Genomic DNA, 21978 nt, shown 5'->3' with positions numbered 1-21978 from the left:
TATTTATTGGTTATTTTTAATTCAATTAATATATTTTAATTAGGATTAAATATTAAATTAGGATTAGGATTATATAATTAGTTTCATTTTTCCCGATTATCCGACTATTCCGAACGATTAATTTAATTAATTTTAATTATATAAATCACAACAACCCTAAAGAAATATATTAAGATATTAGGGTTTGCTCCATCTCATTTGGCCAAAGTGTCAAACATTAGGATTCAAATTATTATTCGTTTCGACTAAATTTACTGGTCGCGATGATTAATAATCGATTAATTTAATTAATCAAATCCTGTAAATTAAAATAATCTTTATTTTGCTAAATGGTTTTAACCAAAGCTATTGGTTACGATGATTAGCATTTTCCTCTATCAAATTCGTTATTATTTGTAATTGAATCTATCAATTATGAGGGATAACGATAAAATTAAATAATTAAAATACACACATTTGCTATTCGTGATAATCGAATCAATCGATTATAGTGGTTAGCAATCCTCCCTTTAATCCGTTAGCCATGGTAATCAACTTATTGATTATTGCGGCTAATGGTAACAAATTAAAACCAGGGTTGTACGCCCAAATCTTAAAACACACTAAACCACGATACTACAGTTTTTCAACACTGCGATGTTCACAACTGCGATAAGGTAATTCAAAATACCTTTGAACATTCGCATTTCAAAACAACTTCAAATACACTTCATAATCAAATTCTAAGGCGTACAATCCTGTGCCCGAACTACGTTGACTCTGATTCTCCCTAAGGAGATACGTAGGCACTTGGATAACCAAGGCGAGTCCCCCTCCCTAAAATATCAATTCACTTAAAATCTTAATTTTTCCCTTTTCACTTCTTTAGCTATTAACCTTAATTTTCAGCCATAAACTGTTACCTTAGATTCAAAGCCATAGGAAAGGGTTGAGGGTGCCTAACACCTTCCCTCGACCTGATTATAATAACTTACCCCGAATCTCTTAACTGCGTAGGGTTTCCTATTCGCCCTTCAGAATAGGTGGCGACTCTAAACATTAAATTTTAGGGCAGGTTGCTACACTGACCTCAAATCAATCTTGCTAAATACACGAGCACCCACCAATTGATCCATTAAATCATCTATTCTTGGAAGCGGATACTTGTTCTTAATCATCACTTTATTCAGCTGTCTATAATCAACACATAGTCTCATGCTCCCATTCTTCTTCTTTACTAACAACACTAGAACTCCTCACGGCGATACACTTGGTCTCACAAACTATCAGGAATTTCATAAGGGAAAACTTCAGGAAATTCACACACCACTTGCAATTCCTCAATTATATCTTGATTCTCAGCAGACAACGACGCCATCAACGAGAACACCTGAACTTCTTCTTTCATCAACTGTCGTAACTGTCTAGCAGATAACAAATCAACTCCCTCCTCTTCATGAGTAGAAACCTCACCGACTTATCATAACAATTAATATGAACATGGTTATGCTCTAACCAGTTCATACCTAATATCACATCCAACCCTCTTAACAGCAAACAAACTAAATCAACATCAAAGTCTTTGTCGAAGATCGACAAGGGACACTTTAAGCTCACAAGAGAAGTAGTCACCGATCCCTTACCTGGAAGATCGACAACCATCTCTACATTCATAGCAGACAACGCAAGATTCAATCTTTTAACATAATCAGCAGCAATAAAGCAATGAGTAGAACCAGTTTCAATAATAGTGACTAAAGGAGTATTATTAATGAAACATGTACCTCTGATAAGTCCGTCCTCATTGCCTGTCTGAGTCCCAGCCAAAGAGAACACCTTTCCACTGCCTGGTGCCTTCTTTGGTTTTTGATACTGAGTACTAATATGCCCTTCTTCGCCACAATTGAAACATATGACTTCCTTATGCTTACACTCAGGAGTTGTATGCCCACTCTTACCACAACGAAAACACCTTTTAACTTTAGCATTACACACATTACTCTTGTGACCAGGTTTCCCATATTTGAAACAGACGACACTAGCAGGAGCATCTCCCCCACTAGTTCTCTAACCATGTGCAACTTTCTATTTTCCTTTCCCAGCTGGAGCATCATAAGGTTTGCCATGATTCTGTTGGTTTTTACTGCTCCTCTCATTGACCATCTTATAGTGAGCATTACTATCCTCCTCATAAATCCGGTAACAATCAACCAAATCAGCAAAGACACATATCTTCTGGTAACCAACCGCTTTCTTGATCTCAAAGTGCAACCCATTCCCAAACTTGATGCACTTTAAAAATTCAGCACTCGCCTCTCTATAATACGATTAAAACTTTTCCAGCTCAACAAACTTCGCAGCATACTCAGTAACCGACTTATTCCCTTTGCTTCAGCTCAAGGAATTCAATTTCCTTCTTTCCACAAACATCTTCAAGATAATACTTCCTCAAGAACTCTCTACGGAACACGGCCCAAGTGATCTCCTCACCTGAAGTATCCAATCTCTAACGAGTCTCTAGCCACCAGTCATCAGCCTCGACTGCTAGCATGTGAGTACCATACCGAACCTTTTGTGCTGGAGTGCAGTCCATCACACAGAAGATTCTTCCAATATTTATTAAAAATTCAAAAATAATATTTTTAATTTATTTATATTTGTTTTAAATATTATATTTGATAATTAATTATATATATATATATATATATATATATATATATATATATATATATAGGAAATAGTTAAATAAAATTAATAAAATGTATAAAAATTTAATAATATATATATATATATATATATATATATATATATATATATATATATATATATATATATATATATATATATATACACACATACACACACACGAAAAGAATATTCTTCCCATTGAGTTGATTACAAATTCTCCGCCCATTAGATATGATAGAAGGTTTCGGCCAATTAGGTTTGGTGTATGGGCATCTATACTATTTGAGTGTAAGAAGGTTGAATATTCATTTTACTCATTTCACATACTTATTAATAAGATTTATCTGGTTGTTGTATTTTATAATCAGAATAAGCATTTGAGCATTTGTTTAGATCCACATTGGAATTTCAGAAGAGTGATTGAAGTCATCAACACAACATTTTGACCATTAGATTATCGAACTAGGAACTAGAAAGATAAGAAAACAAAAATATCATGGAGGAACTCAGAAACAAATAGAGATTTTACATCACGCTAATCTCGAACAAATATAGCTTTTAACCGGGCATAATTCAAGAATCATTGTGAAGATTTTTAATGATTGATCTTCATGAGCCAAAAAAGAGCTTTTTCGTCGATGGCGGAGCTCACGAACAAAACAGAAACTGGGACAAATCCCAAATACAAACAAAAGCTTTTTCAACTGTTTTACTTCCAACCAAAATAACAACTTCTTAAGGCAGAATTATTTACTCACGAGAAAAATCTACTCTCGGTAAATTTTCGATTTTGCCCTCACCAAAAAAAAAATATTCCTTACTAGACTCAAGAACACTCTCAGAGCACTATGACTAACATATGTGACAAATTAAGAAAGATTTAGAGAGGTGATGGGAGAAATGAACATAGAGGTTTTTCACGTTTTTTGGATGTTAAAAAGTGATAGAGAAGCTCTCTTTTTATAGACCCAGGTGTGGTGAAAATTTGGAAACAATCCATGGGTCAACTAACTCACCTAATTTATTAGACTAATTAATTAGCCACCTCAAATAATCAGATGTTAAGGCCTAAAATGAAAGGTTTTTATATAAAGTCCTTAGAAACCATAAAGAGTCCAAAATGAAAGGTTTTGATATATAATCTATAGAAATCATTAAGAGTCTATTATAATAAATTATAGACTCAGTTAAGCATCATCTAATCGATTTGGCCAATGATCTAATCGATTAGACAATTACAAAAAGTCTCATAATCAAACAAACAGCCCCTAATCGACTAACTAGGCCAAAAAAACATTTATTGGTGATTTTGTATGAAAGATAAGAGAATTCTCAATGATTTTAGTGTGTGATTGACTTAGTCATAAGGATTCCATGAATGCACTTGTGTCTTTTACAAGATATTGGTCACTTAGACAAACACGACTAGGCGAGCTTGCACAATTCCTCTCTTTCACACTCTAAAACTTCAAGTCTTAGCATCATTATCTTTGATTTTAGAATCATTAGAGCCTTGAGTCTTCTTGATGAGGCTTGAGATGTCTTCATGTTTATTATCATCATTTGAGAGATGAGAGATCAAACCACCAGTTATCCTTGAAACATAAGTCTTCTCTTGAGAGTTGTTGGACTACAGTGTGAAGTTTAAACAAATGTTTATCTTAATTCAGGAGGATAACTTGATCAACTATCTTGCGCATCTTTGATCGCGTGAGTTATCTTCAGCAGTTGCTTGACTTTAAGTGTTGTTTGTCATCAGCAAAATGAAGCAGCTCCATGTTGACTTGCATCTTTGCTACCCATAAGCTTTACCTTTTTGAATCACTTCTTGGTTATACTTGCAAACTCATAGATTCACACAAAAGAATATGAAAACATGCATGACGCTCAAACTATGAAAACCCTAACGGAGCAATTTAGTAAGGTTGATTTAGCCTTAATCTAAATTCAAAGAGGGTATCAAAACTTATCCAATATGTGTTCTGTCACATGTTATCAGGTTTTTGCTATCAAATCACTCATGTCACACTCTAGATGTCCAATCATGAGTGTGTAAGAGGCATGGTAAGTTCTACATCGGATGAAAATATGACCTTAATATGTTTATAAGTGCGGACGACACTCAATTTACAAGTCTTAAAAGTCATTTATATAATGTTAATTTAGGCTTAATCCAAATTCCAGATGATATCAAAGTCTATTCAAGATCCGTTGTACTAACTATTATAAGATTTTCGCAACCAAACTACTCAAGTCAAGTCAACCTCCACTCGTCATGTCTTAAGGCGTGATAGGTATATATATAAAGAGTCACCCATCAAATGAGATATGAAATAAATATGTGTTATAAATGAGAAAAATTTCCACCTTATATATTTTGATTTGTAAGATTGAGAGAAGATAAACTCAAAATTCTGGGGAAAAAAACTTCTACTAAAATTCTTCGGAAATATGCTAGCAAGGTATTCATGAAGTTGGATGGTCTCTACTGTCAAATAATCTATCTTGTCTGAAAATTTAAAATTTGGGGTTTAATTGATCACAATTTTGGTGATCAAGGCAAAAGATTTATCAATATTGAGGCATAGCCATAAGATAACTGTTCTCGTTGGCCTTATCTCTACTCAAGTGACATTTGATAAACCAGCCACATATTTCCTTATTCCTTCTTCGAAAAGTTTATCAGTAAACTACTCATATATTTGAGAACTTATGAAGATATACGAAAAACAACTTATTAACATGTCATAAATAATTTATACAAATTTGTTCAAATTATAATGTCATAAACACCAAATAAGTTCTTGACATCATACTTCATAATCAGTAGTAATTGAAATGATCAAACACCAAATTTTATTACTGATACCGATTTAACAAAACCATACATATCTTTGAAGCTTCCTAAAACATATTAACTAGAACAAACCAAACAAGAAATCAAACAGCAGTTCAGTACATCCAACATTTTTTTGAGCTTTTCATCACTCTCTTGAATCACTTTTTGGTCAGAAGGAATGCTTTTTATTCGAGCAAACAGAACTTGGATGACCAAGTTGTAGATTGTTGGGTGAAAGCTATGAGCTTCCACTTCAAGCCATTGTTCTGCAAGACCCCTTTCTTTTATTGTCTTTCCAAATAAATCAGAACTTAGAACAGTGATAACAGAAGATCAAAACTTCAAATGTAGTGGAAAGTCTGGTTATGATGTGTGTTGTGTGGTGTAAAAGTTATCTATGAAGTATGTTGATTACATGTATGTTATAGTTATGTTTCTGTCATATTTTGTGTTGTAACTTGATGTTTTAATTTGCTTCTGCAGTAAAAATAGTAATTAGACTAATAATTAATTTTAGTAACATATGACAACTTCAAAAGATACACATATTTAATTAGAATTAGTTCCAATATTGGGACAAGATTTTTTAGTATGACTAGTAAGAGAGTATGACCCACATTTTCTTTCAAATTTATTAGCAATGTCCATTTATGTTTTAATTCAGGTACTCTTTGGGTGACCTGTATGTGGATCTATGAGCTTGTACATAAGATGATGATCCTGGTGACAACCTTCCTAAGTCGGTGGTGATATCTTTCTAACTCTTGAATGATGGTGATTAACTTGAAGATATCTCAAGCCTCGTCAAGTAGAAGATTCAAGGATCTAGTGAAGTGCTTATGTGATTGACATGTCTGGAAAATGAACTTGAAAGCTTCAAAGTTATGAAAGAGAGAAAGTGTGAAAGTTCGCTAGTCGTGTCTGTTTGGGTGCTACGTGTGAATACGGAAAGCCAAATTGTCTTCCTGAGAAAATTCATCATGAGGTGCATTAAATGCTACCCATGTCTCTTTCCCTCGAACACTCAATCTGGCCAGAATGACTGGCGTTTGGGTGTCCAGAGACATCACCTCAAACCAAACGTGTTTTCCAAGTTTGTTAAATGCCTATACCAAGCAGACGCCTCCAGGCCCGTACAACTTCAGCCGAGGGACTCGCCTACATTTTCTCTGCCCTTCACTGAGGGACTCGCCTATGGGAAGGGCGCCACTCAGCGAAATTGTTCGCAGTGGTGGGAATCGTCGACTGGGCGAGGGCGCATTCCGAAAAGGAAAGATGTTGTAAGCACTTAGCCTTTTAGAGATAAGTTCTCGTGCTTAAGGGGTTGTGTAGTGTAATAGTTGGTAAAGTCCTAGACCAGGGCGCCCCCGTCCACCGAATAGACCGCCTAGAAAGAATCCAAGAGAATCGCCTGAGAGGCTCCACCAACATAGAAGTCAAGCTAGAAACGTTCTCCACGGATTCCGAGAAGATAGGTGGTGAATATCCTCCCCCAGAAAGATGGGAGCGGTTTAGACCACGTCCAAGAGGTTAAAGCCTTAGGTCCTCGAAGTCTCTATAAATAAATCCTCCCTCAGAAGGATGAAGGTTAGACTCTAAGCAGAGTTATTAATCCCGGCCGCTCCGGCCGCTATCCCGGCGCTCCGTAGCGGAGCAGCACCCTGCCGCGCGATATGAAGGGTGCGGAGCAGGAGATGAGAAAGCGGCCGCTTCAGCCGCTATACCGGGTCTCGAGTCGTGGAAAATTCCCAGGCGGAGCGGCTCCGGTTCTTTTTTTACCTTTTTTTTACATTTTTCTGGGCAAAATTAACAAAACACCCCTGTGCAAGAGAGAGGTTGAAGAAGAAGTGAAATCTAATTCGTAGAGAGAGTGAGAGTGAGTGAGAGAGAGAGAGAGAGAGAGAGAGAGAGGTTGAAGAAGAAGTGAATTAGGGTCTCCCAAGATATGATTCATAGACTGAGAATGAGAGAGAGACGCAAAGCGAGAGAGAGGTTGAAGAAGAAGTGAATTAGGGTTGATTGGTTGAAGAAGTGAGATCTGCGCCGTCGTGGAGTTAGAGATAATTAGGTTAACATACTCAAAATTAAAACTTGATACTGATTTTTCCGAAAATTTACTTATTAAGTTAAAAAAAAAAAACCCAATTTCAGTTAATAATAAATTTCTATCAACTTCATCTATTTTCTCTTCAAATTCTGGATGTATATGTTTTTTACGGGTAGTGGTAGTGTACTAACTAAGTATCAATCTTATTATATATTTATTCAAAAAAATCATATCTTATATTATTTCCTATTTTTTATAACTAATTTTGTATCTATCTATTATCTTAAGAAAATATATAAACAAATTATATATTTTTTGAGTCTATTTATTAAATATTTAACTTATTTATTAAAATTAAATTTAATTTGAATCTTTATGTTTTGAATCTTAATTAAGCATTATTCTTTGTTTCACATTATATTTTATAAATATTTTATGAGTGGTTTATAGATTATTATATAATTATTAGTATACAAAAATTTATCCCGCTATCCGGGATGCCGCTATTCCCACTATTCCCATTCCCGGAGGTTGGCCGCTCCGCTCCGCTATCCGGGATTAACAACTCTGACTCTAAGTCATACATATTCCCCGCTACTAAAAGAGCACTACAATCATAACCATCATCACCTACTTAGCCAAAGTAATCGTCCGCCTGCAACCCAGCAACGCTGACCACCTACAAGATCTCTCACCTCACGTGAGCGGGTCCCTTAAACAGACTCTAAAACTACTGTTCAGGACTACTCGCCGTCGTGAGTTAGCCCTCACCATCCAAATGCATAATATACCTACAAGAGCCTTTGAATATCCTTGCCCTTGCTGTGGGAACACGTACACACATATACTTTTTGAACATTACAAGCATGTTTTATTTATAGGTAATTATTTATTTTAACCGTTTTGTGGCTTCCGCTATTTTTCCTCTACGTTATTTGATATTTCTCATATCAGTTTTCTAATGATATGCTTTAAGAATCCTAACTAACATGTTGTGCAATAGAGAAATATGTGCGTTGTGAATAACAGTAGCAAGACAAAACGCAGAAGCAGGCTGAACCTGCTTATTTTGTTCAACCAAAGACAAATAGATACACTTTAACTTACGGATTTTGAATTGAACCAGCGCATTCAGAACAGTTTCCTTTGTGGGCAATGCTGGTATTGCACCTCTCTCGATCACAGTTAATGCACCACAAGCATTGGCAAGGTTAGGAGAATCTCTCAATTTTTCCTCTTTCTGCAAGAATTAAACCACGTGACATTTATTGAATAAAAATAACCAGAAAGATATTACAGAACTAGTAAACTTAAGTTTAAGACAGAATTGCTATGAAAGCTTTTGAAACTGAAGACTTCTTTGAGACAGAAAAACAATGCTCACATGAAGTAAAGAAAGATCTGTAACTAACTGTGATAATATTCCAGCCACAAAAGTGTCACAAGAATCGGTTGGAAGAATCATACAATAACTAGGTGGCTGTCCTCTTCCCAATTGAGACAAATGATGGCAGCACAATATGATTTTAAGTAACTATGTGGGTGGACCTGCGTTCAGTGTATGAATTATGTTCAAAATATATAGAAAATTCGAGAAGTAATACAGGTAAGCGGCAAGATGCAAGCAAACATGTTTACAAGTATCATCAAAATGAATAAAGTCCATAAATAGTAGATGGGAATCACAATCTGTTTTCATAAGTTCTTCGAAACTGTTTCACAACAACTTATAACAGTAGGGAACAAAACTCTCCTAAAAAGTTAACATTCAATAAAAAAGAGTAAATATCTTCATCTTTCAAATCAATTTTGTAAAGTTAAGTTAGCCCAAAATTCTAAAATAAAAACTTCTATTAAAACTCTTCCAAGGTACATGAAGTCGGATGGCCTCAACTGTCAAGTAACCAATCATGATTGTAAATTTAAAATTTGGGATTTAGATGATCACAATTTTGGTGCTAAGGCAGAGAGATTTATGAGTTTTGAGGCATAGCCATAAGATAAGATAATTGTCTCGTTGCCCTTGCCGTCTCCACAGTTTTCCTATCTCTACTCAAGTGACATTTGATAAACCAGCTACTTATTTCCTTATTCCTTCTTATCAGTAAATTACTCAAATATTTGAGAACTTGTGAAGATATACAGAAATTAACTTATTAACATGTCATAAACTATTTATACAACAAATTGGTTCAAATTGTCATACGATATATACTAGAATAAGTTCTCAAATCACACCTCATAATCAATTGTAACTGAAAATGACCAAACACCAAATTTTATTTCTGAAACCAAATTTAACAAAACCATACATATCTTTGGAGCTTCCTACAACATATTAACTAGACCAAACCAAACTAGAAATCAGTACATTGCAGTAGCTTCCATTTTATTCTCAAACCAAGTCTCTTATTAGGGGTGTTTAGAACATTGTTCACAAACGAAACCATTACACAGGGTATTTATATAACTCCAGAACCTTCTTCCAAGATGGCCTGCTACTAATATCATCCCACCAAGCACTCACATGTTTCCTCTCCCTAACCAAATTTCCTCTTCCAGTTTGATTCACCAAATAGTGACCAAACGCAAGATGACTAAGATCAGCAAGACTGAAGAAATCACCAGCCAAGTACTTTGTCTTTGACAGTCTTTCTTCATAAACATCCAACACTTTTTTCAGCTTTTCATCACTCTCTTCAATCAGTTTTTGGTCTGAAGGAGCACCCTTTAATGGAGCAAACAGAACCTGGATGACCAAGTTGTAGATTGCTGGGTGAAAGTTGTGTGCTTCCACTTCAAGCCATTGTTCCACAAGACCTCTTTCTTCTATTGTCTTTCCTAATAAATCAGTTCCTTGGTTCTTGTACTTTTCTGCATAGTACCTGATTATTGCTCTAGATTCTGAAAATTTTATGGAAAATTATTCTATTAGTATCAAGTATCAACAGTCTTAACCCTGCGATTAGATCTAACATTTTGATCCAAAGTTAAGGGATAATCTTTAACTGCATGCAACCCAAAAAAATAAAAACATGGAGAAAATAGTAAAGGGGTGATGTAATGTAACTAACCATAGAGGGTATAATCACCATCTTGAACAAGAGGAAGCTCTCCAAAAGGCTGAAGTTTGAGGAAATCGGGTTGTTTGTGCTCTCCCTTGAAGATATCGATATCAATAGCTTCAAACTCAACTTCTTTTTCAAAGAGACACACCAACACCCTTTTCGGAGAACCATAGGTTGGGCCGTACACTTTCACCACCATTTTTTTCTACCGAAGAAGCTTCAAGAATTTACTACTATCTTGTTTGGGGTTTTGTGTGTGTATTTCAGTTCAGTTGTTTGTGAATTTGTAGAATTTATAATGGAGGTAAAAGTGGGGGAAAAGGAAGGTTCCAAAAATGTCATTGTCATTTCATGGTCACTGGATACGTCATGGTCATTGGATTCTTTCTAGTTCCAAATCAATTGTGGCTGCAGAAAATAGAGGTAGTATTTATTTACCTACTCTTACATTAATAATAAAACAGAATTTTTCTTCTCAATAACCCCGTAACATTTAGGTGCACCATTGAATTGACCTTTTTGTTCTCGTGTTTTTGTAGATGGATCTCTGAAAGCATTTTTTTTGTTTAAGTTTATTTTGTCCCATAGATGCACCTACGGAAGCATTCCGTGAATCCATCTACGGAAGAGTTTGATGTTATACTTCGCGTCAGACTCTTCCCTTCCTCATTATTCAGTTTTCTCTTCTTCAAACACAAACTCTCTCTCGACCCCAAAAAACAAACATCTTCTACAATACATTTCTTTCGCTCGAGTTCGACCGACATTATCAACATCAACTTCCAACGCATTCCATCAACTTCAAATATCTATCTTATTCGGTAAGTTTTCGATATTATTTATATATTGTATTTTTATTGGTTTAGTTATTGTTGTCTTTATATGTAATTTTGGAGTTTAAAAATGTGTGTGTTTAAAAATGGAGTTTTTAAATGAAAGTGTGTATCTACGGAACACTCTGTTTCACCACCTTCCGTAGATGTATCTACGAAAATATTTTTATATTGAAAAACAGGTGTGTTTAAATATAATTTCTTTGATTTTGTACGCTTCCGTAGATGCATCTACGAAAGAAATCAAATTTTTTCAAAATATGGGGTGCTTTCGGAGATCCATCTATGAAAGTTGGGGGCAAAAATGAAAATTTTTGTGGTGTGTAAGAAATTCATGGGTTGGTTGAGAAATTTTCAAAAAAAAAAAACAAAAAAAATCTCATTTTCTCCCATAACTTTTAAATGTCCACTTTCAATAAATAGAAGAGTACAATATATTAAAATTAAAAGTATTTTACTTTATAAATACATTGAGTTATGAAAGACAACAATTATTTATAAATTTAGAACTCGTATTTAATTTTATTGAAGTTCACGCATCGATTGAAGCACAAGATAAAGAAGATGAAGATGAAAGAAGAGAGAAGATAAACTTTCTCTAGCAAGAACATCAATGTTTCTGATAAGAACCATAAAAATATCAATGTTTCTGATAAGCACCATGAGAAAATCACCGGCACTAGATTCAGATCCAGATCCTCCCATCTTCGATCGAACACCGACTCGTAATAGAAGAGGAATTGCTTTGCGAAAGAAAGATGAAGTTAGAGTGAGAGAGTGTGTGTGAGAAGTGTGAGTCGGAAGTTTGTCTGAAAGGAACAAAGATAAACTGAGAAAATTACTGGGATGTGGTTGTGTACAGCGGATATTATAGTTGTAGTTTGAAGGAGAGACCGTTGATTAGGGAAAATGAGATTTTTGGATGAGATATTGGGATGGAATAGGGGACCACTGTGGTTGTTATGTAGTGAAGCTTGGCTCTGGTGGGTTACGTGACCGAAGGAAAATTTATGGACTCGAAATTCAGACAAGGGTACTACCTACCTACTTTTGTTTTCAAGATGATAAATTACGAAATTACTGCTGCCGACCTATTTGTGAATAATGTTTTTTTTTATTTGTATTATTTAGTGACCTATTGCGTCACGCAGTAACTACAATCTAATTTAATTTAATTAATGGTTGATATTGTATAATTGTGTTAACATCAACTCATAAAAATAAATAGCCACTCATCCGTCTCATAATAAGTATTTTATTTGTATTTTTTCTATGTCTCAAAAAAAATATCTCTTTAGAATACCAATACAACATTTATTATTTTTTCACTAACTATACCCTTATTTATTAACTTTCACGTTTTTCAACTATTTATTTACTACCCATAATAAATAAGGGTATTTTAGTAAATGAAATTAATTTTATTATTAAAATCAACACATCTAATTAATTTCTTAAAAACCGCGCAAAGCTCAAATGAGACACTTATTATGAGACGGAGGAGTACATATGAATAGCACCATTACTTATTTTGTTTCATTAATAATGTATTTAATTTAATTATTTCTATGTTCAGTTAGGTCCCTTAACTTTTTTTGTGCCAAATTGGTCCTTTAACTTTTTAATAGATGGATATGAGCCCCTTCCGTCTACTTCATTAGTCAAAGTCTGTTAAATATCTACGTGGTAGTGACATCTGGATTTGACCAACTCTTGTGACGGAGTTAGTGTTGAAAAAATCGACACTAAAAGTTATTTCTGGATTTTAATTATTATTTTTCATCTTTGAAATTCTGGTTACAGCAGACTCAGATGTCATATAAGGATGTCTTGACATCTGATCTGACATTATAAAAACAGACAAGGTAGGAATATAACTAATAGTGCAGGAAAGCAATAAAAACACAACAGAATTGTTCTTCCAGTTCGGTTCAACCAACCTACTCTGGGGGCTACCAAGCCTGGGATGAAGTCCATTAATAGCAGTATCAATTCAAAGCTAAACTCTCCCGTTTACAACTTCTCACTTAATCACTACCCAATGACCCTTCTACCTAGGTTCTCCCTAGATATGAGAAACCACTCTCACTCCCAATCATCACAATGATGTCTAGTAGTTGACAACTCAACCACTGCATCAACAGCCCTTTGCCAACACTCTAATCACACAAACAAACATAACTTAGAGTTACTTCAAAGCTTCCTCTAAGAACAATACAGCACTCATTGCTTCATAGCTTCTGAGTGAGTAACATAAACCTCTTACCTACAGACTTCGAGGTACAAATCAGTGACCATCCCACAATTCGGGTGGTTCACTTACACGGCTAATCCTAATGTTTATATCTTTTCAATACTCAGCATGCTTACAAACTAGGTTACAAAGCTTTCTATTTATAACATATTCCCAAATGGACTTGGGCTTACAATCACAACTATATTTACGGTTACAAATCAGCAGAATTCTTCTGCTAAAAGTTAGGTCTTCAATCATAAGTTTCCTAAATTATCTCCATAATTAGAAACTGCATAATCTTCAATATTCTGACTTGATTCTTTTGACCTTTAAACCTGCGCCACATAGGATTGCATAATATTCCATAGAATATTCTACATCTATTGAGTACATACTGAATCTTTCATATTCCAGCTCAGCAGACGCGATGTCATGAGTTTCTGCATATGACATCTCATAAGACATGTTGTCACAGAACATGTCTCAACATTCCATAGGACATCTTGCTGTTGTACCTGTTTTGTACTTGCTTATATTTGCAAGTTCTATACATCCTATTACATGTTGTTGCTACTATATTTTAGCCAAACATAAATGCCAATCACATAATTCAAAGCATTAACAATCTTCTTCCCCAAATTTTTAAATGCATACCCATTGAGTAAAACATGACATGTCAAACTTTCGAAATTAAATTACTTTAAAAACATGTTAGGTTTTTGAACTTCAACAACTCGATCTCAATTATCCTATTCCCTTTCACATTGTCCCAATTTTTTCCGGCTTCATCAAGAATAACCACAAAAAATGCTATCTCTCAATGTTTTCTCGTCATCATCCTCTGTCCCTTTCTCAAAACCAAATCTCCAGTTTTCCAACAATGCATCTCACACTCTCAAACCAAATCTCCTCAACCATTTTCACCATGAATCACATCTCAAAAAATTCAATCTTTCTCTCACACCCACATCTCAGATCCATTGTCCAACCACACAATTTTCATCTTTTGACGGATTCCTCTCACACCCATTTGAGTTTTCACCACTTTCACCAAATTCTGAAAGTTGTATCTGATGAAGGTGAAGGTCAAGTTTCACCTCCAAGTACACCAAAACTTAATAATCTCGAGAAATTTGTTTTGGTGTTTGGGTTTTGATACTTCTAATTCAGGTTTGGCTTTCAATTTTACCTATTGTTCTTGGTTTTTCTTTAGCTGCTGTCACTGAGGTTTCTTTCAATGTTCAAGGATTGTGGTGTGCTCTTAATATTGGTTTTGTGTTGAGGAACATTTATTCTAAAAAGAGTTTACATAATTTCAAAGAAGTTAATGGATTGAACTTGTATGGCTGGATTATTATTCTTTCGTTTTTGTATGTTTTTCCCATAGCGATTTTCGTAGAAGGGTCGCAACGGATTTCAGGGTATTATAAAGCAATTGAAGCTATTGGAAAACCTTCAACTTTGTATATTTGGGTTTTGGTTTCTGGTGTTTTTTATCACTTGTGTATTTAAAAATATGGGGAAGAAGATGAACAATAATAATTAAAATTCAGAAATAATTTTTAGCGTCGGTTTTTCCAACGCTAACTCCGTCATAAAAGTTGGTCAAATTCAGCTGTCACTGCCACGTAGATATTTAACAGACTTTGACTAACGGAGTAGACGGAAGAGACTCATATGCATCTATTAAAAAGTTAAAGGACCAATTTGGCACGAAAAAAGTTAAGGGACCTAACTGAACCTAGAGGTATAGTTAAGAGACCAAAATGAGTATTTTGTCTACACATTAATTATTTCTCTCTCCTAAGAATAAACTTGTAAAATTATACAAAATAGTCAATAAATTTATTATTTTAACAAACTTTTTTAATTCCCGCAATTTACTCCATGAGATTTTATATTTAGGGACGGAGCTAGTACTGCTTTTCATAAGTCCCAATAATTTACATATTTATTTAAAAACATATATTTAATGTATCTATTTTAATTATTTTTTATTGTTTTGTACATTCCAAAACAACTAATAAACTTTATTACTTTTGATGTTATGTTTTTATTTTTAAATATGTTTACGATGATAATTGTATTCATATTCAATAAGCACCCGCAAAAATTATCCACGATCGATAGGATAAAAAACTCATAAAAATAGTACGGGCGCATACATGTATAATTATTTCTTAAAATATACGAGTATGGGTGTTGGTGCATGTACCTTAGTATTCACTCCGTCCTATTAATGTAAAATATATATTCATATATTTTAATTGATATTCTCGTATAAAAAAATGTATGCATATATCTTTAAAAAATACATCACAGTTAAACTATTACACGTTTTAATATAAGTGTTTCTTTATTTCACAACTCAATAGTAAAATTTTTAATTTCTTTTGTTAATTTTGTTTTAAAAAAAATTAAAATTAAATGATATTTTTCAATTGATAAATTTTTTTATTAAAAATGTAGGTAATGAGTGCGGGTAAGGGTAGTTAGATACACACAGAGTACGAGTACGGGTATAAAGTTTGATGCACACACGTGTATGGCTTGAGTATGGGAATGAATACTATAGTACCCTACCCATACTCTATCCATTGTCATTCTTATATATATTTTTATTTTTTATTTTTTTTCTCTATAACAAATAAACTATAATATATTGACAAATATATAATTAATATTGTATTTGAAAATAATAAATAAAACTATTTTTTAATGTAAATGCAATAAATAAAAAGAAAAAATGAATATATTTAACTTTGACTTTCCATCTCCAAATACATTTAATCACATTTATTATGAATTTATTACAGATATATTTGAAAAAGGATAATAAAAGTGTGTAATAAGTTTTTTTTTTTTAATTTTATAAAGTGTGTAATAAGTTGATAAATACTCCATTTGTTTGGTTCTAGTTGTATTTTGAAGTTATTATACATAAAAAAATATAAATATTTGCTGTTATTTTTTATGACAATTATTTGTCTCTTTTCTATTCACTTTGTAACAAAATATAAGAAAAATATATGCATTTAACTAAACTTTAAAACATATATTAACAAACAAATAAAAATTAGAATTGATAGAATATATTTAAGAGATATTTAATATGCTTTTTAATTTTTAATTTAATAATGATTTTGATTTGTATATTTATCTGTTTATATGAAATTTGTCCCACAATTTTAAAATCATTAAGTTTTAATCCATTTCTTATATTTTAGAAATAAAAAATTGCATTGTGATAGATTTAATGATTGTGTTATCCATATGAACTAATTATGTACTTTAAAAATGATTTATTTTTAATTAAATTAATTGCCAAAAAAATTAATTAAAAAATATATATGAGATAAGTCAAAACTATAGTACTTTAAAATAAGAGAACAATTATGTGAAATGGTAAAAACAAGAGAACATAAATGGTAATAAAGCCTTAAATTTTTTTAGATTCTAATGATTTTAACTTTCACTTTATTGAATTAATTTATAAATTCAATGAATACAACAATTTTTAGTGTTCAAGAAGGCACTATAAGAAGCAATGACTTAGATGCTTCATAAACCCATCTTTGAAATATTTCTTTCAGCAAATTAAAATGGTAGTGAAAGTGTATGGACCAGACTATGCTTGCCCTAAAAGGGTGATAGTGTGTCTCATTGAAAAGGAAGTTGAGTTTGAAACAGTTCATGTTGATGGCTTTAAGGGAGAGCACAAGGAACCTCACTATCTCAAGTTGCAGGTTTTTTCTTTTCCTAAATTCAGTTTTGGTCTCAAATTTTAGTTTTTTGTGTATGATAAGTTAATGCTTGTTTTATATGCAGCCCTTTGGATTACTTCCTGTTATTCAAGATGGTGATTATATTCTCTATGGTTAGCCCCTTTACTAGTTTTTATGTTATATTTCATTTAGCTAATCATACATAACTTATTACTGAAGAGTTTAGATGAGTCGCTAAGAAATCTCGTCTAATTTAATTATAAATTATGTGTTCGAGTTCAGTCTTGAATATACAATAATTTTAAATTTTTTGAAGTTGCGTGAAAAGGCTACTCGATTTTATACATAAATGAAAAAATCATAAATAATTTTAATATACATATGCATTCATGACTTAATGTATTGATGTTAGTTTAATTTGTTTTTTATATGGTTCAGTTCTAAAATTATTTGTGATGTATAGTAATATTCATAACCAAATAACCAAATATAATAATTCAATTATTTTAATTTTATTTTGATTTGACTCAATAGTTTTTTAATATTTCTAGTCATGGATGTGCTAATTACATGAATTATGGATATCCATCTTAGGCAATCTTGATCCAATTTTGATCTATCTTCCTTATAATTTTGCAGAATCTAGGGCAATTTTAAGGTACTATGCTGAAAAGTACAAAAACCAAGGAACTGATTTGCTAGGAAAGACAATAGAAGAAAGGGGCCTAGTGGAGCAATGGCTAGAAGTTGAAGCACATAACTTCAACCCACCAATCTACAACTTAGTCATGAATATCTTGGTTCACCCATTGTTGGGCCTTCCATCTGACCCAAAAGCTATTGAAGAGAGTGAAGAAAAGCTTGGAAAGGTGTTGGACATTTATGAGGAGAGGCTATCAAAGACCAAATACTTGGCTGGTGATTTCTTCAGCCTTGCTGACCTTAGTCATCTCCCATTTGGACATTATTTGATGAATTCAATGGGGAAAGAGAATATGGTAAAGGAGAGGAAGCATGTGAATGCTTGGTGGGATGATATTAGTAATAGGCCATCTTGGAAGAAGGTTCTTCAGCTTTACAAATATCCTATGTAACTTGTTGGTTAGTGGAAGTGGATATGTTTTTCTTTTGAATAAAGTAAGATCCCTAATATCCATGGGCTTGTAGTATGTTTGAAACTTTGCAATAATACTTTGATGCTAAAGTTAGCATTATCTATGTGAGTTTTTGGATATCATTAGAAAAATAATACTTTGATATTAAAGTTAGCTTTATCTTCTACCAAGAAAAAAAATAGAATTATTATTTTTAAGTGTTTTAGGTTAACATTACAAAACATGTACAGCAAATAATTGCATCATTCTTTAACTACAAGAAAACTGTATATTGGGTTAATTTTTTATTGACTAATTATAACTTCTTTGAAACTTACTATCACTAGAACCAACACACAAATCTATCAACTCAAATTCAACATTCAACCACTCGATCCCGTTCTATCAACTCAAGTTCAACATTCACTCAAATCAACTCAAGTTGAACATTTACTCAAATTCAACATTCAACCACTCATATCTCGCTCTATCAACTCAAGTTCAACATTCAACCACTAGATCAATAGAACCATTACGAGGACACTGAAGATGCAACCGGTTCACTCACATCTGCAAAATCACTCAAATTGAAACTTAATTTAACCGCTTTAAAGAAAGCTTACACAGTAGAAGATTCCTATTGACAAGCTGAAGCTCGGCATTTTTAAATACTTGAAATGCTTGCACCAAATAAAAAACTGTTAGCGATTTAAATCTCAAGAGGTAGAGGTAGGGTGCTCACAGGTCTCTCAGGAGACCAATGTAGTTGTACCAGGTAGAGAAAATCAAGATGATTTTAGGGGAAGACAATTGACAGACTTCAGATCGGTAAATTTGCATCATGAATTGGTAAATTTTAGCTGGAATTGGAAATTGCAAGGGAAAGAGGTAGATGGAAAGACAAGGCTGAGCTAGACCTAGAGTTATCTTCAAAAAAGCTATGCATAATTCAGCTGACAGATTTTCCTCCTCATTGGATCCACTGATGAGCAGCATCAACTAATACCAAATGTATGTGAGGCAACTATTTAAAAGAACAAAACAACTAAATAATATAAAGAATGATGCTGCACATACATCAGTTGCCTGAAAATCGCTTCCACTTTCCTTAATAACCAAGGAAATTCAACATATTATATATTATTCACCCAAATTCAAGATTTAACCAAATATGAAGAACACTGCAGCGATGCATCTAATACATAAATTCAGTACAATTTGAAAGAATGTGTTTCAACTACTGTCATCACCTTCAAAATTACTGCATAACTGCAACTTACACCAGCCACTTTTTTCTCAATGGCAGTGGAACATTTTCAAAGACCCCTGTTAAATTGCAATAGAATATAGAATATATCAGTACAAGACAAACAAAGCAAGATACAATAAGGGCAAAAGAAAATGAAGATAACAAAAATTTCACATGCTGTCATGATGATAACAACTTTGTAGGACGCTAAGGTCCACGACTCTGTCAAATTTTACTCACGTTAAGGACCAAATTTGTTAGTAACGCTATTGCTAAGTACAGTACTAAATTGATAATGAGTTGCTAAAATATAAGGATCTAATTAAGAGTAAGTGGTTAAATATAGGGACCAACATGACCATTTAATAGAGTCGTTAACCTTTTAGAAATATTCATAATCTAAGAGACCTGTTAAAGAACGCACTACAAAGTTAGGAACCAATTTGGTGGTTTACTCGATGATAAGATACACATTCGAGTCGATATAAGTTTATTCTAATTCCCAACTCAAAAAGAATAGAAACCTGCCTAGCCTCACACAAAGTGGAACAAGAAAGATAAGTGGTTCGGGAAAAAATAAGTTAACAAAATAGAGTTATGGACTTTTCAAATTATTTATACAACTCAATATGATAAGAGAATACTAGCAACCGAAAAATGCCTCTACATTTGGTTGGAAAAAGGGGGTGACCAGAGAACTAGATGTTGAATGTTTTCCCTCTCAATCCCCAAACTTTTGAAATAATTAATTTAAAACAGCGATTCCAATAGTTTGCAACAAGATTCTCCTTCATGCATAACAAGGATTCACATAGAATATCATTATCTCAAAACTAAGAATTAATCTGTGAACAAATGAACATATACAAAAACAATATAACTTCCATGTCAATGTCTGCAAGTAAATAAACGTTCGAGGCAAAACAAAATTACTCCAACTAAAAGTTCTCAATTTACTCTCATCAGATATTGGGGCTAACTTAACATCTAAGACAAAATTCTTTCATCTCGGCTGAAAATTCACATCTCACTATGCTCATGAGATTGCACTTTTGTTATCTTCCGATGAACGAATGGTCCAACAAAACAGAAAATATGAGTATTAGAGATAAAATTACTGTAGCTACAATTGTAATAAAATTATAAAAACATGTCTTTTTGGTGCAGGCACTGTAACCTGAATTTAGTGATGATAACGGCATAAAGTTTCTTATCAAGGTGCATCCTATTCTATATTTTAAGGCAGGAAAATCAGTCTGATATATGAAACAATTACCTGACTTTCTTGATCATAATGGCCTTGAGTTTCCTAGCAAGATCCTGCGATCGAAGCCTACGTTGCAAATTCTTTTGTGCCAACACGCGCTTCTCCGAGTTCTTAATATGAAACCTTTGTTCAATCTTTATCATCCTCTCGATCCCACACGACGTCATCTTACGCTGCATCAACGCCAACGCCCCTTCCAGGTTTCCATTATACACCTGCACTCGTATGCCCCTGCTTTGCTGAAGCTGAGCAGTAAGAGGCTCGGTTCCGTAACCTGACTGTCGGAACAAGCTCGATATGCGTCTCGCAACTGAGTTCATATCTAGTGAAATGAAAATGACGATTACAAACTATTCTGATTCTGAGAACAGCTAAAACAGAAAAAGAAAACCCATATTCAAATATCAATATCAGATTCAAAGCCCAAACACAAAATGCATAATCGAATCAAACAATTAACTTATATTTCATCACATTTCAATAAACCCTATATGACCACACAGAAAATCCGAACCTCACAGAAGAGGATATAAAATTGAATAAAAGGAAACGTTAAACTAACTTTCTTGTTGTCTCTGGTTGCCGGCGAGAGATTCCGATGCGTTTTCCGGCAAGTTGATTTAGGTGCGACTCTGATCCTACTTGTTTCTGATACACACGATCCTCGAAGGTGATGGATGTGTTCGGTGAGTTATAATGGGCCTGTTCAAAAGGAAATGTATTGGACTTTAGATACATACTATCATTTATAAGTTTTACTAGTCATTCACCCACTTATATAAAATTACTCGTAAAAAAAACTAAACGGAACCAAATTAAACCATAGAAAAAATTCTTTTAAACTGAACTGAATTGTTTTAATTTATTAAAAATCGAACTGAATTAAAATTCTTGATTTAGTATATCGTTTTGAAATTTTGAACAGTATCAAAATGTTAAAAGATAATTTTTCT

The 21978-nt window shown here is 33.4% G+C and overlaps 4 protein-coding genes across 6 annotated transcripts; 1 reads left to right on the top strand and 3 right to left on the bottom strand.

The window, feature by feature from the left end:
• Positions 1-1255: 1255 nt before the first annotated feature.
• On the bottom strand, positions 1256-9018 carry LOC131659135 (uncharacterized). Its single transcript, XM_058928368.1, has 5 exons — positions 8938-9018; positions 8543-8793; positions 2140-2296; positions 1506-1932; positions 1256-1455 (listed from the first exon to the last, which is right to left on the bottom strand). The coding sequence occupies exons 1-5, from the start codon at positions 9016-9018 to the stop codon at positions 1256-1258; spliced, it is 1116 nt and encodes a 371-aa protein (XP_058784351.1).
• Positions 9019-9815: 797 nt separating this feature from the next.
• LOC131662494 (glutathione S-transferase F9-like) lies at positions 9816-10897 on the bottom strand. The gene is made up of 2 exons (XM_058932289.1): positions 10628-10897; positions 9816-10457 (listed from the first exon to the last, which is right to left on the bottom strand). Exons 1-2 carry the CDS (start codon positions 10818-10820, stop codon positions 10003-10005), a joined length of 648 nt encoding a protein of 215 aa, XP_058788272.1. The 5' UTR covers positions 10821-10897; the 3' UTR covers positions 9816-10002.
• Positions 10898-14411: 3514 nt separating this feature from the next.
• Positions 14412-18607, top strand: LOC131662492 (glutathione S-transferase F9-like). The gene is made up of 4 exons (XM_058932285.1): positions 14412-14860; positions 17284-17436; positions 17519-17567; positions 18055-18607. The coding sequence occupies exons 2-4, from the start codon at positions 17293-17295 to the stop codon at positions 18507-18509; spliced, it is 648 nt and encodes a 215-aa protein (XP_058788268.1). The 5' UTR covers positions 14412-14860; positions 17284-17292; the 3' UTR covers positions 18510-18607.
• Positions 18608-19591: 984 nt separating this feature from the next.
• On the bottom strand, positions 19592-21724 carry LOC131662493 (uncharacterized). 3 transcript variants are annotated; one of them, XM_058932287.1, is made up of 3 exons: positions 21588-21724; positions 21035-21396; positions 19592-19835 (listed from the first exon to the last, which is right to left on the bottom strand). In XM_058932287.1, exons 2-3 carry the CDS (start codon positions 21343-21345, stop codon positions 19826-19828), a joined length of 321 nt encoding a protein of 106 aa, XP_058788270.1. In that variant the 5' UTR covers positions 21346-21396; positions 21588-21724; the 3' UTR covers positions 19592-19825. The 3 variants fall into 3 exon arrangements, with proteins under 3 accessions (XP_058788270.1, XP_058788269.1, XP_058788271.1); XM_058932286.1 differs by having other exon boundaries at positions 21035-21347; XM_058932288.1 differs by lacking the exon at positions 19592-19835 and having other exon boundaries at positions 21031-21347.
• Positions 21725-21978: the final 254 nt, after the last annotated feature.

Source organism: Vicia villosa, linkage group LG3, assembly GCF_029867415.1.
Source record: "Vicia villosa cultivar HV-30 ecotype Madison, WI linkage group LG3, Vvil1.0, whole genome shotgun sequence".
NCBI classification, from domain to species: Eukaryota; Viridiplantae; Streptophyta; class Magnoliopsida; order Fabales; family Fabaceae; genus Vicia; species Vicia villosa.
Note: the sequence above shows the minus strand (reverse complement) of the source record. Positions and strands in the feature narration are given on the sequence as shown.